At 33.8% G+C, this 22,311-nt stretch overlaps 1 protein-coding gene across 1 annotated transcript in view; it reads right to left on the bottom strand.

Annotated features, from left to right (window-relative positions):
- The window catches only part of MANEA (mannosidase endo-alpha), a 74,148-nt gene that overhangs the window by 38,494 nt on the left and 13,343 nt on the right, over positions 1-22,311 (bottom strand). Inside the window, exon 3 of the mRNA XM_022552790.2 lies at positions 2,076-2,185. Coding sequence (XP_022408498.1) covers positions 2,076-2,185 — 110 coding nt within the window. The remainder of the gene's footprint in view (positions 1-2,075; positions 2,186-22,311) is intronic.

Genomic DNA, 22,311 nt, shown 5'->3' with positions numbered 1-22,311 from the left:
AAAAAGTACTTCAACAAAATAATGGCCATATATCACAAGCCTCCAGCTAAAATCATACTCAAGGGAGAAGTCGACTGTTTTTCCTCCATGATCAGCAACAACTCAAGCACACCCACTCTCACCACTTTTATTCAATAAAGCATTGGAACTCCTAGCCAGAGCAATAATGCAACAACAATAACAAATGAAAGGCATCCAATTCAGAAAAGGAGGAGTAAAACTGTCTCTATTTGCAGATGACACTGTGTGACATACAGAAAACTCTAAAGATTTTATCAAAAAACTGTTAAAATAAATTCAATAAGCTTGCAGGATACAAAATCAATATACACAAATCACTTGCATTTCTATTCACTAATTATGAACTCAGAAAGATAAAGTAAGGAAACAATCCTATTTATTGTACAACTGCATCAAAAAGAATAAGATACCTAGAAATAAGCTTAACCAAGAACATGAAAGATCTGTACACTGAAAATCATAAGATGTTAATAAATGACATTAAAGAAACAGAAATAAATGTTAAGATAGCCCACACTCATGGACTGGAAGAATTAATTTTGTTAAAATGTCCATACTACCAAAAGCAATCCATAGATTCAATGCAATCCCAAAGGCATTGTTCACAGAAATAAAACAAACAATCCTAAAATTAGTATGGAACCACAAAAGACCCTAAAGCCAAAGCAATACTGAGAAAAAAGAACAATGTTGGAGGCATCACACTCCCTGATTTCAAACTATATTACAAAGCTATAGTAATCAGAACATAAACACAGACACATAGATCACTGGAACAGAATAGAGAGCCCAGAAATAAGCCCAGGCACCTATGGTCAGTTAATAACAAAGGAGCTAAGAATATACAATGGGGAAAGGACAGTCTTTTCAATAAATGGTGTTGGAAAAACTGAGCAGCCACATGCAAAAGAATGAAACTGAACCACCATCTTACACCATGCACAAAAATTACCTAAAAATGGATTAAATTCTTAAGCATAAGACCTGAAACCATAAAACTCTTAGAAGAATATAAAGGTAGTAAGCTCCTTGAAATTAGTGTTGGTAATGATGTTTTGGATTTGACACCAAAACCAAAACAACAAAAGCAAAAATAAACAAGTGGCACTACATCAAAAAAGCTTCTGTACAGCAAAGGAAACCCCTAACAAATGAAAAGGTAACATAATAGATGGGAGAAAATATCTGCAAATCATGTATCTGACAAGGGGTTAATATGCAAAATATATAAAGGACTCCTACAACACATTAGCAAAAAAAAATCTGATTGAAAAATGGGCATAAGTTCTGAATAGACATTTTTCCTAGGAACACATACAGATGGCCAACAGGTACTTGAAAAGGTGCTCAACATCACCAGTCATCAGGGAAATGCCAATCAAAACCACAATGAGATATTACCTCATACCTGTTTGAATGGCTATTAACAGAAACACAAGAAATAAGAAGTGTTCGCATGTGGAGAAAAGGAAACCCTTGTGCACTTTTGGTGGAAATATAAATTGATGCAGCCAGTATGAAAATAGTATGGAGTTTCTTAAAATAATTTAAAATAGAATTATATTTTCCTGCAATTCCCCCTCTGGGTACTTATCCAAAGGAAGCAAAAAGACAAATACCATATGATCTCACTTATATATGGAATCAAAAACAAAACAAAGCAACACCAAAAAACCCCACAAAAAGAAAACATAAAACAACCAATTCATAGATACAGAGAACAGATCTGTAGCTGCCTGAGACAGGGGGTGGGTGAAGATAGTTAAAAGGCACAAACTTCCAGTTATAAAATAAGTAAGCCTCCAGGATGTAAAGTACAGCTTGATAACTACAGTTAATAATACTGTATCGTATATTTAAAAGATGCTAAAAGAATAGAACTTAAAAATTCTCATCATAGGAAAAAAAAATTGTAACTACATGTGGTGATGGAAGTTAACTAGACTAACTGTGATAATCATTTCACAATATATACATATATCAAATCATTATGTTGAACACAAACTAATGTTATATGCCAATTACATCTCAATAAAAGAAATTAAATTAAATACCTTCAGATTATATTTATGAGCTTTATCCAAAATAGTTGGTACCAAGTTATCAGTAGGTTCTCCATTCTCATCATTTGAGTCAGGTGGGTACCAAGATAGGGCTAGTACACCTAATAGAAACAACCAAAAAGAAAAGAAAAATAAACACAGGAACAGAAATGAGGTATTGTTAAAAAAATAAAGGTATTGGTAAAAAATACAGGTATTGTTAAAAAAAAAAATACGGCAGAATAACGACCAAATTGTTAACAATAAAAAGAAACATATTCTCAAATAATGTTGTTTTGTTACTTTACTTAGATACCACTTAAGTTTATTTGATTACTTTGTATACTCAATACTTTAAACTTTTTATCAGGCATCGGTATCTTTTAATTAGTAGATTTTACTTTCTAGAATAAGTTTTATGTTTACAGAAAAATTATAAAGAAAGTAGAGTTTCTATCTTCTCCTCTGCTACTCACCATCCCCCCATGCCACACAGTTTCTGTTAGTATTAACATCTTACATTAGTATAGTAAACTTGTTACAACTGATGAACCAATGTAGGTATATCATTAACTAAAGTCCAGAGTTTAAATTAGGGTTCCCTCTTTGTATTGTACAGTTCTATGGCTTTTGACAAATGTATAGTGTCATGAACTATTACAGTAACACACAGAATAGTTTTACAGCCCTCAAAACCCTTTGTACTCCACTTATTAATCCCTCCTCCATGTCCTTCCTCAATCCCCCAGAAAATAACTGATCCTTCTACTATCTCTATATACTTTGCCTTTTCCAGAATGTTATGTAGGTGGAATCATAAAGTAACATTTTCAGACATTTCTTATACTCTGAAATATGCATTTAAGTTTCATGTCTTTTTAAGACTTGACAACTCATTCTTTTTATTGCTGAATAATGTCCCATTGTATCAGTGTGCCACAGTTTGTCCACTTACCTATTGAAGACATCTTGGTTTCTTACAATTTTTGGCAATTATAAATAAAACTGCTATAAACATTTATGTGCAGATTTTTGTGTGGATCAATATCACTTAACAGAAGATTCAAGAAATTTTTTAAATTACAGTTTATCCCTGTAGTACCTACTTACTTTTGAACTGATAAACTACAAAAAGAAAGTTTTAGAAACAATAAGCCTGCAAAGAAATTACTAACTGGAGAGGGAAATCTTTGAAATCAACTAATCTAAAGCCTCATTACATATATAAAGAAGCAAGAGGCCATTAAAAGTATTGTACTAATTTCTAAATCATTTAACAGACTCTTTCAGACAAGGAGGAAAATGCAATGTTATCAAAAGATAAGCATGTGGAGATACAGAAAAGGCAAGGTTAGAAACTGGCAGAGAACTAAATTTTAAGACTTAAATTTGTGTTAACTATGTCATGTAAAAACAGCAGTCCCATCTAAAGACAAAACAGAACTTCTAGGTTAAGTTAACGGAAAAAAAAAAAAAGATATCTGTCCCCTATACAATCTGAAAATAAAAATAGCAATAAGAACACAAAGAGATAGGAAAAAGAATCTATAATGTATGGGGCTTCAGGGGAGATTCTGGCTACCTAAGAAAGCAGTCATATGGAAAAACAATGTTGATGAGAAAAGTGTCGGAAGACAACTGATCAAACATTCAAGCTGCCTACTTCTCCAGCTTATAAGAAGGACATCACCAATGAAAAGTGACAATAAAGATTTTCTCAACATGGGACCTATGAAAAAATCCTGCAAAAAAAAATGGTGAAAAAGAACATGGGAAAACATTATAAAGGAGAAACATACAAAAGAAAGATTATGCCATAGAGCTCAGGAAAATTATGAACACGGCATGCTTTGATGAAATTAAAAACAAGATTCCTGTTTCTAATAGATTAGGTTACTTAGACCAACATTCCCAACAAAAACAAATTATTAAATAAGATATGGGAACAAAAAACTTCCAAAAGCCAAAGAGCTGAAGAGAGTAAAGAATTACCTGTCTAAAATAAAGTGAAAACGTGAAGTCAGAGAAGTAACTGAGAAAGGAAGTCAGTCTGCCCTAAGCATAATTAGGAGAAGTAAACCAGCCCTCAAAATCAGTGGATTAAATCCCGGGTGGACAATGCTTGGGAAGTCCTCTAGCTTGAAAGGGAATTTAAGGTGGGTAATATTTTCTACTGTACAGCACAGATATAGAATATTTTCTATATCTACAAGCACAGATATAGAATATTTTCATTATCACAGAAAGTTCTATTGTACAGCATTGCCAGTATTCTGATTCTCTAAACACCTTATCAACTTGTTCTTATCCAATGATTTTTTCTTCCTCCCTATCCTTGCTGAAGGTATACTCTAAGGCTTGGGGAGAATGTTCTCTGTTCTTCCTTATCCTCTTATTGTGTTTCAGTCAATTATCACTTCCACATGTTGAATTATACCCCCATATTGTGCTCTACAATCCAATTTATCTTTGTACAGTGTCTTCTGGGCTGTGTTACTCATGAGCTTTGAACAAGTAATGGCCTGGGAACCAAGCCAATGATGTTCCTACTCCTGAGGAGAACTGGCCCATTTAAATGTTAATGAATCCTTCACAGTAACCCAAAAGGTTTCTCTAAAATATGTACACCAAGTATCATTTATAAATAAAATCTTTTACTGTGTATTTCTACCACTCCAATTGCTAAGGGAAAAGGGATACTCTTTAAAGTCCATTCTTAGAATATTAGCATATTAAATGCAGACCACTTCATAATGATCACATCCTCCCTCCACAGCACTTACCACTGGATCCTCAATATAACTGATACCCAACAATATTTTTGTTAAGCTAAATGCTTCTAAACAGGGTAATAGTTAAAAACACAGGTAGGAAATCAGATAGACCTGGAGAATCCAGTCCCAACTCTGCCGTTTGATAGATGTTTAACTTCAGGTAAGTTTGTCTACTTAAGTTTTCACATTTGTAAAATGGGAATAAATTCAGTTCATAACCTAAAAGGCTGTTTTAAAAAGTATACATGAGAGAATGAACTATGAAGAGTAAGACCTCCCCCAAAAAGTGATTAAAAAAAAATTTAATAACAAGAAGACAGTAAAACAGTATGTAAATTTGTTACCTCAACAGAGCTTGTGATAGTTTCTTTTACATATAGGGAACTTAGTGCTTCTTTCAAACTCTCAAACATTCTTTCAAACTAAAGATTTAATAGAAAGAAAGAAAGCCCATTTCCAGGCATAAACACAATTATGCAGGATGACAGTTTCAAGAAAAATTATAAGACATAAAAAAGCAAGAAAAATAATGCACATTCAAAACAATCAATAGAGCCAGATCTGAAATAGATGTTGAAATCACTAAACAAGGAATTTTAAATTACTATTATGATTAAATGTTAAAAGATCTAATGGGAAAGATAGTCAACATGTAAGGTCAGGTGGAAAATATTAGCAGAGAGATGAAAACTAAAAGAATCAAATAGAAATGCTGGAAATTATAAAAACATTAAAAGAGATAAAGAATGCCTTCAACAGACTCATGAACAGACACAGCAGAGCTGAGGAAAGAGTCAGGTAATTAAGCATGTCACAAGAAATTATCATAACAGAAATATAATTAGAAAAAATGCCTGGGGGCAAAAAACAATAAACAATGCATCCAATACCTCTGGGATAAATATCAAAGTTCTAACATACATGTAATTGAAAGCTCAGAAGTAAAAGGTATATAGAGAGAAATAACAGCTAAGAATTTTGCAAAGTTAATGACAAAACGCAAGAAATTCAAGAAGCTCAGAGAACACGGAGAAGGCTAAATACCAAAAAACAACAACTAAAGATATATTAAAACTGCTAAAAATCAAAAACCAAGAAAAAATATTGCATAGAAAGTCAGAGAAAAAAGACAGATACATACAGGAAAATTAAGATATAAAAAGATGTTTAAAAATTACAGCGTACTTCTCATCAGAAACCATGAAAGACAGAAGACAATGGCATAATATTTTTAAAGTTCCAAAAGAAAACAAATAAAATACCCCCAAATCTGCCCATTGAGAATTCTGTAGCAGACGAAGTATCATTCAGATAAAAGATACAAACAAAATGTAAAAAACTTCATTGCAAGCAGATCAGTACTACAAGAAATGGTAAAGGAAATTTTTGAGGGAGAATGAATGTGATACCTAACATCCACTTGGATTTACTCTAAAAAATGAGGAACATTGGAAATGCAATAAATGAAGGTGAAATACTCTTTTTTTTTCTTTTACTTTTAATTGCTTTATAAGATGACCAAATGTTTGAAGCTGTGGTCAGCAACACAGTGCCCATGAACCAAATCTTGACCTCTGCAAGACAAGTGTTCTGCACCTTTGTTTACACTTTGCTTATGGCTACCTTTACACTACAGTGGCAGAACTGAGTAGTCACAAAAACAACGTGGTACATAAAAATCAAAAATATTTATTGTTACCTGGTCCTTCACAGAAAATGTTTGCCAAGCTCTGGTCTATAATAGGAGTAGTGTATAGTGCCTTTTCTAATAGAAGAATTATGACAACATTAGCAAAAAGTACGGGAAGGAAAAACTGGGAATATACTGTGGTGAGGTCCTTATACTACATAAGAAGCATGTATTATTTGCAAGTAGACTCATTACACATAAAGGTGTATTTTGTAAACCTTAGGTTATCAGCTAAAAAAGAAAAAAAATTAAATACTAAGCAAATAGTAGACACTAAACGTAATCATAAAAAGTATGAAATTCCTAAAAATCTTATATGTTCTGGTATAATGTTATAAGTCATAATTCTAGTTATTACTTTAAAATGTATATCTCAGAAATAGCTAAATTTCCTTGTCAATTGCATTATGAACTTTCATCAGAAAAAAAAAGAAATAGGAAGAGACTGAAAAGACAGTAGATTTCAATCAATCCAACTATATAAATAAATCATATTAGGTGCAAACAGTCTAATCATACTGATTTAAACACAGAATTTTCAGATTGGATTTTAAAAAAGCAAGACCTAACCATATGTTGTGTCCAAGAAAACCACTTTAAGTATAAAGACAAAGATAAGTTAAAGGTAAAAGAATGAAAAAGGATATACGAGGCAAACATTAATCAAAGAGAGCTGGAGTTGTTATAGCAATGTGAGACAACGTAGACTTCAAAACAAAGAATATTACCAGCAATAAAGAGGGATTATTTCATAACAAAGGACTCAGTTATCCCCAAAGATATAATAGTCCTAAATGTTTATGTACTTAAAAAAAGACCTTCAAAATATATGAAGCAAAAACTGACAAACCTGAAAGGAGAAATAGATGAATCCACAATTCTACTTGGAGACTTCAAAACTGCTTTATCAGTAACTGATAAAACAAGCAGAAAATCAGAAAAGATAAAGAAGATCTGAACAATACTATCAAGAACTTGAACTAATTGACATTTATAAGATAGCCCATTCAACAGCAGCAGAACACACATTCTTTTTCCAGAGAATCAATGAAACCAAAAATTGGTTCACTGGAAGAGTCAACAATAATAATAAAACTCTGTAAGTACTGACAGGAAAAAAATGAGAAAAGAAGCAGAAATCTTTTGGCAACATCTATATAGACACCATATACTTTAAAAGCATAAGAGGGCTTCCCTGGTGGCGCAGTGGTTGAGAGTCCGCCTGCCGATGCAGGGGACACGGGTTCATGCCCCGGTCCGGGAAGATCCCACATGCCGTGGAGTGGCTGGGCTCGTGAGCCATGGCCACTGAGCCTGTGCGTCCGGAGCCTGTGCTCCGCAACTGGAGAGGCCACAACAGTGAGAGGCCCGCGTACAGCAAAAAAAAAAAAAAAAGCATAAGAAAAATAATACACACAGCTCTTTGCCCAAAAAACTAACAAATTAGATGAAATGGACCAGTTCTTTCAAACATAAAAGTACCCAAACTCACTCTAGAATAAATAGATAACATGAATAGTCCTATGTCTATTAATGAAATTTTGTAGTTAAAAAAATAATGAAATCACCAGCCCAAGAGGATTTTGCAGGTGAATTCTATCAAATAGGTAAAAAAAAAAACAAACAAACCAACTCTACTCAATCTCTTCCAGAAAATGAAAGAGGGAAGACTTCTTGACTAATTTTATGAGGTCATAACCTACTCTAATGACAAAAGACAAAGACATCAAGAAAAGAAAAACCACAGACAAACATCTCATATGAAAAAGGACACAAAATCCTTTAAAAAGATGAGCAAACAGGATTTAGCAATATAGAAGCAGGATAATAAATCATCACTAAATGGGGTTTATTCTAGGAATAAAAAATGAGATTCAACATTTGAAAATCAACCCATATAAGTAACTATATTAAACACTAAAGATTAAACAGTCAATGGATCAAAGAAAAAATCACAAGGGAAATTGGAAAACACTTAAAGAGATGAATAAAACAAAAACATGACATACCAAAACTTATGGGACATGGCCAAAGTGATGCTAAAGGGTAAACAAATAGCTGTAAATGTTACAAACAAGGAAAATCTCAAATAAACAACTTTACAACTTAAAGAACTAGAAAAAGAACAAACTAATTCTAAAGCTAGCAGAGGAAGGAGATAATAAAAGATTAGCTCAGATATAAACGAAACACAAAACAGAAAAACAATAGAGAAAATCAATGAAACCAAAATTTGTTTTTTGGAAGAGAGCACAAAATCAACAAACCTTTACCTGGATGAACTAAGAGGAAAAGATAGAAGATACAAATTACTAAAATCAAAGATGAAAGTGAGGATATTACTACTGATTCTACAGAAGCAAAATGATAACTAAAGAGTACTATGAACAATTTTACACCAGCAAATTTGATAGCCTAGATGAAATGGAAAAATTCCTAGAAGCCCAAAACCTACCCAGACTGAATTATGAAGAAATAAACAATTTGAATAGACTTATCACTATTAAGAAAATTCAATCAATAAACAAACATCTCCTGACCATAAAAAAAGCCCTAGACCAGATGGCTTCATGGGTGAATTCTACCAAATATTTAAAGAACTGAAGCAATCCTTTTCAAACTGTTCCAAAAACCAAAGAGGAGAGAATATTTCCCAACTCATTCTATAAGGTCAGCATTACCTTAATACCAAAGCCAGACAAAAACACAAGAAAACTACAAACTACCATCCCTTATGAATACTGATGCAAAACTCCTCGAAAAATATATTAGCAAATTGAATTTAGCAGCATACTAAAACGGTTACACATCATGACTAGGTAGGGTTTATTCCTGGAATGTTAGGATGATACAACAAATGGACATTGATCAATGTAATATACCACATTAACAGAATGAAGGGAAAAATAAATGGTCATCTCAATTGATGCAGAAAAAGCATCTGACAAAATTCAACACTCTTTCCTAAAAGCACTCAAGAACTAGGAATAGAAAAAAAAATACCACAACATAACAAAAGCTTTAGATGAAATAGCTACAGTGAACAGCATACTCAAAAGACTAAAAGTGAAAGACTAAAAGCTTTTCCTCTAAGATAAAGAACAAGGCAAGGATGTCTACTTTCACCACTTCCATTTAACATAGTACTGGAAGTTCTAGACAGCAATTAGGGGGAAAAAAGAAATAAAAGGCATCCAAATTGGAAAGAAAGAAGTAAAATTTTCTCTGTTTGCAGATGACATCATCTTATATGTAGAAAACTCTAAAGATTCCACATACACAAAATAATTAGAATAAGTGAATTAATCATAATTGCAGAATACAAAATTAACACACAGAAATTAGTTTCATTTCTATACAATAACAACAAACAATCTGAAAAGAAAATTTCAAAAACAATTCAAACACAATAGCATCAAAAAGGAAAATATACTTATGAAATAACTTAAGGAGGCAAAAGACTTGTACAATGAAAACTACAAAACATTGCAAAAAGAAATTAAACAACACGAAACATGCAAGCATGTCCCATGTTCATGGATTGAAAGAATTTTGTTAAAATGTCACGACTATTCAAAGTGATCTACAGATTCAATGTGATCCCTATCAAAGTCTCAATGACATTTTTTGCCTAAATAGAAAAACCCATCCTGAAATCATATAGAATTTCATGTAATCCTGAAGAGCCAAAATAATCTTGAAAAAGGACAAAACTGGAGGATTCATACCTCTTGATTTCAAAACTTATTACAAAGCAACAGTAATCAACATAGTGTGTTGTGGTACTGGTATAAAGACAAACATACAGACTAATGGAATAGAATAAAGACCAGAAATATACCCTTGCATATATGTTCAAATCTTTTTTGACAGAGATGCCAAGACCATTCAATGGGGCAAGGACGGTCTTTTTAACAAACGGTGCTGGGAAAACTGGATGTTCACATGCGAAAGATTTAAGTTGGACCCTTATTTAACATCATACACAAAAATTAACTCAAAATGGACCACAGATCTAAATGTAAGACCTAAAACTATAAGACTCTTAGAAGAAAATAGGGGAAAAGTTTCCTGACATCAGATTTGGTAATGTTTATTTGGATATGACACCAAAAGCACAGGTAACAAAATAAAGAATAAATAAACTGGACTTAATGAAGATTTAAAAATTTTGTGCATCAAAAGACACTATCAACAGAGTGAAAATGCAACCCACAGTATGGGAGAAAATATTTGCAAATCATTTATCTGACAAGGGATTAATACATCCAGAGTATAGAGAGAACTCTTAAAACTCAACAATAAAAAAAATAAACCACCAGACTAAAAATGAGCAAAGGACTTAAATAGAAATTTCTCCAAAGAAAATATTCAATGACCAATGAGCACATGAAAAGATGTTCAACATCACTAATCATTAGGGAAATGCAAATCAAAATTAGAATGAGATACTACCTCAAACACATAAGGCTCGCTCCTATTTAAAAAAAAAAAAAATACCAGAAAACAATTGTTGGCAAGGATGTGGAAAGATTGAGATCCTTGTGCACTGTTGTTAAGTATGTAAAAAAGTACAGTTGCTGTGGAACACAGCAGAGCAGTTCCTCAAAAAATTAAAAACAGGATTATCACATAATCTAGTAATTCCAATCTAAGTGTATAACTAAAAAAATTGAAGTTGAAGTCTGGTTATTGAAGAGACATTTATATTTGTACACATGTTCATAATAGCATTATTCACATGCCTAAAATGTGGGAGCAACTCAAGTGTCCATCAACAGATGAATATATAAGCAAAATGTGGTATCTACATACAATGGAATATTATTCAATCTTTAAAAAGAATGAAATTCTGCAATATGCTACAACATGGATGAACCCATATGATGCTAAGTGAAATAAAACAGCCACAGAAAGATAAATACTGTATGATTCTACTTATATGAGGTGCTTAGATACAAAATAATAGCGACAGAAAGTATAATGATTGTTGCCAAAGGTGAGGTGAGGGGAACAGGGAGTTATCATTTAATAGGTAAAGTTTCAGTTATGAACATGAGTTATGAAGATGGATGGGGGTGATGATTTACAGTGTTATGTATGTATTTAATATCACTGAACTGTTCACTTAAATATGGTTAAAATGGTAAATTTTATGTTATGTGTATTTTACTAGAATAAAAAGAATTTGAAAAAAAATTTTTAAAGATCTTATCAATGGGTACAGAAAAAAAGCATTTGATAAAACTCAGCATGGTAAAACTCTCAGCACTAGTAATAGAAGTGAACTTCTTTGACTTGATAAATGACATTAAAAAAACCCCTGGAACTCATATAATACTTAATGAAGAAAGACTTCTTTTCCCCTAAGATCAAAATCAAGTATATCCTCTTCTCTTACCACTTATATCCACATAACATCGGAAGTCCAAATCAGTGCAATAAGGCAAGAAAAAGAAACAAAGGTATACAGATTAGAAAGCAAGATACAAACATGTCTTTATTTGCATTCAACTGTCTATAAACACAAAGAATCCACAAAAATGCTCTTAGAGTTAATAAGCTGAGTTTATCAAAAGCACAAGATACAAGATATACATATAAATATATAGTATTTCTACACACTTTTGATGGGCAAAAAAATAAAAATTTAAGAAAACAGTGTCATTTATAATAGCACTCCCCCAAAAAATACTTAAAATAAATGTAAAAATATATGTACAGAATCTGTACACTGAAAATTATAAAAATCTAAAGAAAGTTAAAAAAATTTAAAGTCCTGTATAAATGGAAAAATACATCACGTTTATGGAATGGAATATTTAACTTGTTATTGTTCAAAAGTGGTAACTTAATTATTTTAAAAATGTCAACTTTCCTCAAATTGATCTACACATTCAAGGCAATCCCACTCTAAATTCCACCAGGATATTTTAAAGATACGGACTAGTTGATATGGATAGGCAAAGGAACTAAATAGCCAATGCAATTTTGAAAGAGAACAAAGAGGAATCATACTATCTGACTTCAGGAAGCTAAAGCAATCAAGACAGGGTGGTACTGATGAAAGGATAGACATATTAAATCAACAGATCAGAATAGAGTCCTGAAATAAACCCAAACAAATATACATAGTCATTAGATTTTTGACAAAAGTAGAACATGTCAATGGCGATAGTAGTCTTAACAAATGAAGTAAGAAATGCCCATATTACATTCTTAGCAGAAAGAGAGGCATGTCCATTTTCCAGAGATGAAAGCTACATACTACAGTTCTATGGACCTACAGAAGACAACATGCTTTCAAGAAAAAAATTACAAGGCATATGTAAAAACAAGAAAAACCCAGCACACTCCCAAGAGATAAAGCAATCAGTAGAACGAAACTCAGTTATCTATAGCAATATGAAACCATCACCAATCTGCATTTATAAATATGCATTTTAAACTTAATACAATTATTCTAAAAGGAAAATTTATGACATTGTGTTAGATGTTAATTTAAACGTCAAAAATCTAATTCATCTTACTGTAAGTTCTATTTCTTCTACTTTTATGTACAAATTTTAAAGGCAGGAGATACAGAGATAATTGTGGCCTTGTAAAAACTGATAATTTCCACCTTCAGAAAATATTCTAATATTAGTTTCCATCTAGTGCTTTTGAAGTACCATTGAAGGAAACAAAGGCAAGTACAAGATATGTGACTTATTCTTCTTCTTGTCCCTAGAATCTAACATAAGGTTGGGACACGGTAGAAACTCAGTAAGTATTTAGTGCTAAACTGAAGGAAAGGGAAGATAATTTTAAAGACATAGAATGAATTATGTTTTGCTAAGTGTATTAGTTTACTATTACTACCACAATGAATTAACACAAATTTAATGGCTTAACACAATGAAAATTTATTATCTTACAGTTTTATAGGTCAGAATTTGACATGGGTCTCACTAGGCTAGTATCAAGGGGTTGCACTGAACTACATTCCTTTCTAGAGGCTCCAAGGAAGAAGCTGTTTCCTTGCTGTTCTGAGCTTGTGGAAGACACCACATTGTTTGGCTCATGACTTTTCTAACCCCATTTCAAAAGCAGGCAGAGCAAGCTGAGTCCTTTTAAGATCACTTATCTCTGACTCTCTCTTTTCCCTCTTCTACATTTAGGGACTCCAATGATTAGATTAGTCCCACCTCAAGGTGAACTAATGAGCAATCTTAATTATGCATCTGCATCCTTAATTCCTTTTGCCTTGTAAGACAATATATTCAGAGATTCTGGGCATTAGAATGTGTACATCTTTGGGGCCATTATTCTGAATACTACACTATGTTTTTTGAAAATTTTATAAAAAAAAAGGTACTCATCTGTGATACTTTAAAGACTTGAAAAGGATACATATCTATCAGTGGCTTCTATCTGCTATCTGAGACATTATTATAATAGTTGGAATTTAAATATAACATTAATACTTCATTTTAATTTCATTCTTTTCTAGGAAAAAAAAGGTTAAACCGCTAATATTTATACACATAACACTTTAATTGTTAAAGCAAATAATTAACCAGCTTGTACTGTGAGATACAAAAGTATCATTACCTCACAGAGCAATTCAATAAAAATAAAAATGAGGCCATTTATATCAAAGGAAAAATATGAATGTTAAAGAAGTCAAAGCACATTCAACTATATAGCAATTTAAATAGCCTTCACTGACTGTCTTCTTCAATTAAAAAAATGCCAGGGTCAGCATGATAGTTCCATGGACCAAAATAGTGTTCACTGTTTTTATAGTTAAATTATTCTTTGCCTAATAATGATAAGTATAATAGGAAGTGACATCAGCAACATGGTGGCATAAGATGGTCCTCCTTTATATCTCCCTTTTTAGATATCCTTACATAAATGAATCACCTCTGTGGGTATTTTGGGACCTAGCACCTCACTCCAAGGGACCCGTGAGGAATCTCCGCCAACAGTGTAGCAAGAAACAGACAAACCTCTCTAAGGGCTGCCAAACCAGCAGGGCCAGCAAATCTGCCTAGACCCCCACTGGCTGCTATCAGGCAAAAATTGAGTGAGTGCTATCCCTGGCAGGCACTCATGCATGAAAGAGAACTTGCAGAAGTACAGCCTTCACAAAAGGACTTGAATTTGGTCACAGAGAAGGAATTATGAGAAACTTTACTGGTGCTGCCCCTCCCCCAAGGAAACACTGAACAAGGCTGATTTATCCAGTGGAGGTAACCTCTCCTTCATGGGGAAAAGAAAGCAGTGGGTAACAGGCTACCCCAGCTGGGCAGGATATGGCTGGAGAAACCCATTTCTCTTCACCAGCACCTGGAGTACTAAGGTGGGAGCTTCACAACTGAGGGAAGGGAGGATGATGGCAAAGAGGAGAAAAGAATTTCGAATCACATTAAAGGGGTAGCACGCCAGCCATGAGCCTGTTGGAACACCACCCACTGAGATTGCACAACTAGGTCTGTGGGCACTCTCAATACACCTCAGTGCTGTCACCCACACCTCCTCCCACTTCGCTGCTGGCTCCTTGTGCTCACTCCAGAGTGAACCTCCGGAAATGTGTGCTGGTAAACAGGCAGCCCACTAAGAAAACAAGACACCACAGTCAGTGGTTTCTCACAGTAAGTGGGAAACCACAAATCTGAGCTATAGTGGCCAAATTCTGAGAAACAAAAGAGGTTTCCAACAGCCAACCTGGTGAAACGTTAAAAGCCAAGTAGACATAAAAGCTTAAAAGTCTGCCCACAGGGGGTAAGAAGTATACTCGAGCAGATATAGCTTCACAGGGGAAAAAACTCAAATATCAACACTATAAAGATAATATGTCATATGCAGAGGGCACGGGCAGAGTTAAGGAGATATCTACTACTTCAAATGTGACAGCATCAAACCATATCCACAAGAACTATAAATAAAACCAAGGAAATACAGCATCACAAAAAGAAAATAGTATTTTCCAGCAACCAAGCTACAAGGTGCAGAACATATGATCTAATAAAGAATTCAAATTAGCTCTTCTGAAGGAACTCAACAAGTTACAAGAAAACTCAGAAAGACAATTCAATGAAATCAGGAATAAAATGATTTCTTTATTTCCTTTTCTTTATTAAAGAGAAGGAAATTATTAAAATTATTATAAAGAACCAAACAAAATTCTGAAACTGAAAATTCAATGAATGACCTGAAGAATTATGCAATACAGAAAATCTGCAGGAGGCCTGACTATATGGAAGAAAAAAAAATGTAACTTGGAGGATAGGAATTTTGAAATGACAGAAGAGGGAATTTAGATTAAAAAAGAGCAAAGAAAGCCTACGTGATCCATGAATATCCATCAAAAAGGCAAATATCAGAATAATCAGGGTTCCAGACAGAGAAGGGGGAGGGCAGGGAGTTAATTTAAAGAAATAATAGCTGAGAACTTCCAAAATCTGAGGAAATACTTGGATATACAAGTCTACAAAGCTAATAGACAATCCTATTATCTTAATGCAAAAAGACATTCTCTGAGACTTTAAAGGCAGGCAAGGAAAAAATAAAAAAAAGAATTAAATCTACAATGGACTGCCATTAAGCTATCAGCAGATTTCTTTGCAGAAACTCTTCAGGCCAGGGGACGGCAGAATGACATATTTGAAGAGCTGAAAGACAAAAATGGTCAGCCAAGAATGCTTTAACTAGCAAAATTATCCTTCATATATGAAGGAGAAGTAAAGTAAAGGCTTTCCCAGACAAACAAAATCTAAGGGAGTTCACCACGACTACATCTGCCTTGCAAGAAATGCTTAAAGGAGTTCTTCAAGCTGAAATGAAAACAGGCTAATCAGCCAAATGAAAACATACAAAATTACACAATACACTGGCCAAATTGAGAAATATACAGTCAGACTTAGAAAACTATAACTCTGTAGTAGTATGGTGTGTTAACTATTCAACTATAGTATAAAGGCTAAATGAAAGAGTAAGAAAAGTAACTATAGCTGCTATAAGTTGTTAATAAATATACAACAAAAAAGAGGTAAATTGTGACATCAATAATACAAAGGGAGGAACAAAATGGTAGACACATTAGGGAGTAAAAATAAGTTGCTTTCAGCCTGAAATGGACTTTTTTATGTGTAAGATGTTTTACACATAACCCCCTTGGTAACAATAAAACAAAAATCTGGAGGAGATCCACAAAAGACAAAAAAGGGGGAAAAAGAGCATACCACCATGGAAAATAACCAATATACAAATGCAGGCAGAAAGAGAGAAATAATGGAAATACAAAACCAAAATGCAATTAATAAAGTGGCATTAATAAGTCCTCACATATTAATAATTACTCTAAATGTAAATGGATTGAATGCACCAATCAAAAGGCACATAAGTGGCTGGATGGATGAAAAACAAGACCCAACTGTATGGTGCAACAAGAAAACTTTAAGGATGGACATAAACTCAAAGTGAAAGGATGAAAAGATATTCCATGCAAGTGGAAACCAAAAGGAAGCTGGGACAGCTATACTTATAACAATCAAAAGAGCTGGAAAATCTCATGAACAACCAATGGGTGAACGAAGAAATCAAAATGGGAATCAAAGATTATCTAAAAACAAATGAAAATAAAAACACATCATATGTAAACCTATGGGATGCTGCAAAAGCAGATCTGAGAGGAAAGTTTATAGTGATAAATGCAGATATTAAGAAATGGGGAAAATTGCAAAGAAACAATCTAACTTTACACCTTGAGGAATCAATACATGACAAGAGAACCAAGAACAGCCTACGGGGAAAGGACAGTCTCTTCAACAAGTGATGCTGGGAAAACTAAATAACCATACGTAGAAAAGAAAGTTGGGCCTATCCTACACTACTCACAAAAATCACCTTGAAAAGGATCAAAGAGTAAACATAAGACCTGATATAAAACACCCTGAAGTAAACATAGGATGGAAGATCTTTGATATTGGTCTTGGCACTGATATTTTGCATATAACACTGAAAGCACAAATAACAAAAGAAAAAATCAGCAAGTGGAACTATATCAATCTTAAAAGCTTCTACACAGCAAAAGCAACAACGGCACAATTAAAAGGCACCGACAGAAGTGAGAAATTATTTGCAAACCATGTAATGAATAAGGGATTAATATCCATCAGTTACAAAAACTTCATATAACTCAGTAACAAAAACCAAACAAACAAGCAAACAATCCAATTTTAAAATGGGTAGAGGAACCAAAGAGGCATTTTTCCAAGGAAGACATGCTAACGGCCAACAGGCACATGAAAAAATTACGAATCACCTGGAAAATACAAATCAAAACCACAGTGAGGAGACTCTGGGAGGGCTCACGCCAAGGAGTACTTCCCAGAACTTCTGCTGCCAGTGTCCTTGTCCCCATGGTGAGCCACAGCCACCCCCTGCCTCTGCAGGAGACCCTCCAACACTAGAGGTCTTGTGGCTGACAGGGTCTTGGTGCTCCAGCTGGGTGTCAGGCCTGTGCCTCTGAGGTGGGAGAGCCGAGTTCAGGACATCGGTCCACCAGAGACCTCCCAGCTCCATGTAAAATCAAAAGGCGAAAGCTCTCCCAGAGATCTCCATCTCAATGATAAGACCCAGCTCCACTCAACGGCCAGCAAGCTACAGTGCTGGACACCCTATGCCAAACAACTAGCAAGACAGAACACAACCACACCCATTAGCAGAGAGGCTGACTAAAATCATAATAAGGTCACAGACACCACAAAACACACCACTGGACGTGGTCCTGCCACCAGAAAGACAAAATCCAGCCTTATCCACCAGAACACAGGCACTAGTCCCCTGCACCAGGAAGCCTACACAACCCACTGAATCAGCCTTAGCCACTGGGGACAGATACCAAAAACAACGGGAACTACGTACCTGCAGCCTGTGAAAAGGAGACCCCAAACACTGTAAGTGAAGCAAAATGAGAAGACAGAGATACACGCAGCAGATGAAGGAGCAAGGTAAAAACCCACCAGACCTAACAAATGAAGAGGATATAGGCAGTCTACCTGAAAAAGAATTCAGAATAATGATAGTAAAGATGATCCAAAACCTTGGAAATAGAATGGAGAAAATACAAGAATCGTTTAACAAGGACCTAAAAGAACTAAAGAGCAAACAAACAATGATGAACAACACAATAAATGAAATTAAAAATTCTCTAGAAGGAATCAATAGCAGAATAACTAAGGCAGAAGAACAGATAAGTGACCTGGAAGATAAAATAGTGGAAATAACTACTGCAGAGCAGAATAAAGAAAAAAAGAATGAAAAGAATTTAAGGCAGTCTTAGAGATCTCTGGGACAACATTAAATGCACCAACATTCGAATTATAGGGGTCCCAGAAGAAGAAAAGAAAAAGGGACTGAAAAAATATTTGAAGAGATTATAGTTGAAAACTTCCCTAATATGGAAAAGGAAATAGTCGATCAAGAACAGGAAGCACAGAGAGTCCCATACAGGATAAATCCAAAGAGAAATACACCAAGACACATATTAATCAAACTATCAAAAATTAAATACAAAGAAAAAATATTAAAAGCAGCAAGGGAAAAACAACAAATAACATACAAGGGAATCCCCATAAGGTTAACAGCTGATCTTTCAGCAGAAACTCTGCAAGCCAGAAGGGAGTGGCAGGACATATTTAAAGGGATGAAAGGGAAAAACCTACAACCAAGATTACCCAGAAAGGATCTCATTCAGATTCGACAGAGAAATTAAAACCTTTACAGACAAGCAAAAGCTAAGAGAATTCAGCACCACCAAACCGGCTTTACAACAGATGCTAAAGGAACTTCTCTAGGCAGGAAACACAAGAGAAGGAAAAGACCTACAATAACAAACCCAAAACAATTAAGAAAATGGTAATAGGAACATACATATTGATAATTATCTTAAATGTAAATGGATTAATTGCTCCAACCAAAAGACATAGGCTGGCTGAATGGATACAAAAACAAGACTGGCAATATATGCTGTCTACAAGAGACCTACTTCAGACCTAGGGACACATATAGACTGAAAGTGAGGGGATGGAAAAAGATATTCCATGCAAATGGAAATCAAAAGAAAGCTGGAGTAGCAATTCTCCTATCAGACAAAATAAACTTTAAAGTAAAGACTATTACAAGAGACAAAGAAGGACACTACATAATAATCAAGGGATCGATCCAAGAAGAAGATATAACAATTGTAAATATTTATGAACCCAACATAGAAGCACCTCAATACATAAGGCAAATGCTAACAGCCATAAAAGGGGAAATCAACAGTAACACAATAATAGTAGGGGACTTTTAACACCCCACTTTCATCAATGGTCAGATCATCCAAAATGAAAATAAATAAGGAAACACAAGCTGTAAATGATACATTAAACAAATGGACTTAATTGATAATTATACGACATTCCATCCAAAAACAACAGAATACACTTCCCCCTCAAGTGCTCATGGGACATTCTCCAGGATAGATCATATCTTGGGTCACAAATCAAGCCTTGTTAAACGTAAGAAAATTGAAATTGTATCAAGTATCTTTTCTGACCACAATGCTATGAGACTAGATATCAATTATAGGAAAAAACACAAACACATGGAGGCTAAACAATACACTACTTAATAACCAAGAGATCACTGAAGAAATCAAAGAGAACATCAAAAAATATCTAGAAACAAATGACAATGAAACCACGATGACCCAAAACCTATGGGATGCAGTAAAAGCAGTTCTAAGAGGGAAGTTTATAGCAATACAATCCTACTTCAAGAAACAAGAAACATCGCAAATAAACCTTACACCTAAAGCAACTAGAGAAACAAGAACAAAAAAACCCCAAAGTTAGCAGAAGGAAAGAAATCATATAGATCAGATCGAAACCACAGTGAGATATCCTTTCACAGCTGTATCAATAGCTATCACCAAGAAAACAAGAGTGACAAGTGTTGGTGAAGATGTGGGGAAAAAAGGGAACTCTTGTGCACAGCTGTTGGGACTATAAACAGTTTAGTCACTATGGAGAAGAGTACAGGAATTCCTCAAAAAATTACAAACAGAACTACCACATGATGTAGCAATCTGACTTCTGGGAATATATCCAAAGGAAATGAAAACAGGTTATTAAAGTGATACGTGCACTACCAAGTTTAATGCAGCATTATTCACAATAACCAATGTACAAAAACAACCTAAGTGTCCTCCAATGAGTAAATGTGGTGTGTGTATATATATTCCATTATATATATATATGAAATATATATGTATATATATAATATATGTGTATATATATAAATATATATGGAAATGGAATACTACTCAGCCACAACAAAAAGGAAATCCTACCACTTGCAACAACATGATGGATAGTGAGGATTTATGCTAAGTGAGATAAGTCAGACACAGAAAGACAAATACTACAAATTATCTCTTATATGTGGAATATAAAAAAAATATTGAACACAAGGAAACAGAATGGAAGGGTGGTTACTAGGGGATCAGAAGTGGGGAAATGGGAGATATACTGTTTAAGGTACACACTTGCAACTAGTATATAAATTAAGACGTGGAGATATAATACACAGTACAATGATTATAGACAACAAAACTGAATCATAAACATGAAACTTGCTAAGAGCCTATGTGTTAATTATTCCCATCACTAAAGAAATGATAATTAGGGGATGTGATAGAGGTTTTAGCTAATGCTATCTATAATGGCAATCATGCTGAAATATAAATATATAAAATCAATATCCTACACATCTTAAACCTATATAACATTATATGTCAGTTATTTCTCAATAAACTGAGTATAATTCAATATTTAACTGATAAGGAAATAATTTATTTACAGATAGACTGTAATGTCACTTTCATTACTCACAAGTGTTAGGTGTTCCCCAGTGGAAAATCAACCAAAGAAATAAAATATTTGCATCAATAGTGTGACTGTCAACACTTAAAATTAAAATTGTACTGTTGACAATGTTTTAAAACATTTCATGTTCAAAAACTTATATAGCAGTAAATAATATATGGGGGAAGATCTTTATAAATGTTAGGCATAAGTCTAAATATGAACTGAAACTCTTCCTAATCACAATTAAAATTATAAAATATGCAGTATGTCATTTATATATTTATATATAATAGTTATATGTGTTATAAGTATGTGTACATGTAAGTTATACATCTGAGATTTTAAAAAACCCTCATTGTATACTTTTATAGCCATAAACAAATCAATCTTGAAATAACAAAAATGACTTGAATGTGATACAAATACTTTGTAGAAAACAGGAAAAAAGTCTTTTGAAAGATTCTCCCTCCAAAAGTAAATTGTAAATAGAGGCAGATACATACATACAGAGCAGTCAATGCTCTCTCAATTTACCAATCCTATTTTATGTCATGTTTTGTCATACAACATAGAAACTAGAGCTATAAATATATACTAGAATGTTAGATTTTCAAAAAATAGTTGAAAAGTAACCAATTACTCCACAAAAGAAAAACAAGTCACCTTGCACATAGTTGATGTAGATTCACAGGACTTTATATTGTTTTGTTCATGAAAAAGTCTTGCATGTCTCTATACCCATATCAGCTCAACGGTGAGTTGGCACCTTCCGAAGAGTCAGAAAAATGTTAGAATACCCAATTTCTTCTTGTGGCCCTAGTGCTAGAGACACTAACAAGACACAGGGAACCAAAACAGGGAGAGTTTTATAAAGGGTATATTAA

Source organism: Delphinapterus leucas, chromosome 12 (genome assembly GCF_059928025.1).
Source record: "Delphinapterus leucas isolate spDelLeu-1000000601 "Yukka" chromosome 12, BTC_Dleu_Yukka2, whole genome shotgun sequence".
NCBI lineage: Eukaryota > Metazoa > Chordata > Mammalia > Artiodactyla > Monodontidae > Delphinapterus > Delphinapterus leucas.
Note: the sequence above shows the minus strand (reverse complement) of the source record. Positions and strands in the feature narration are given on the sequence as shown.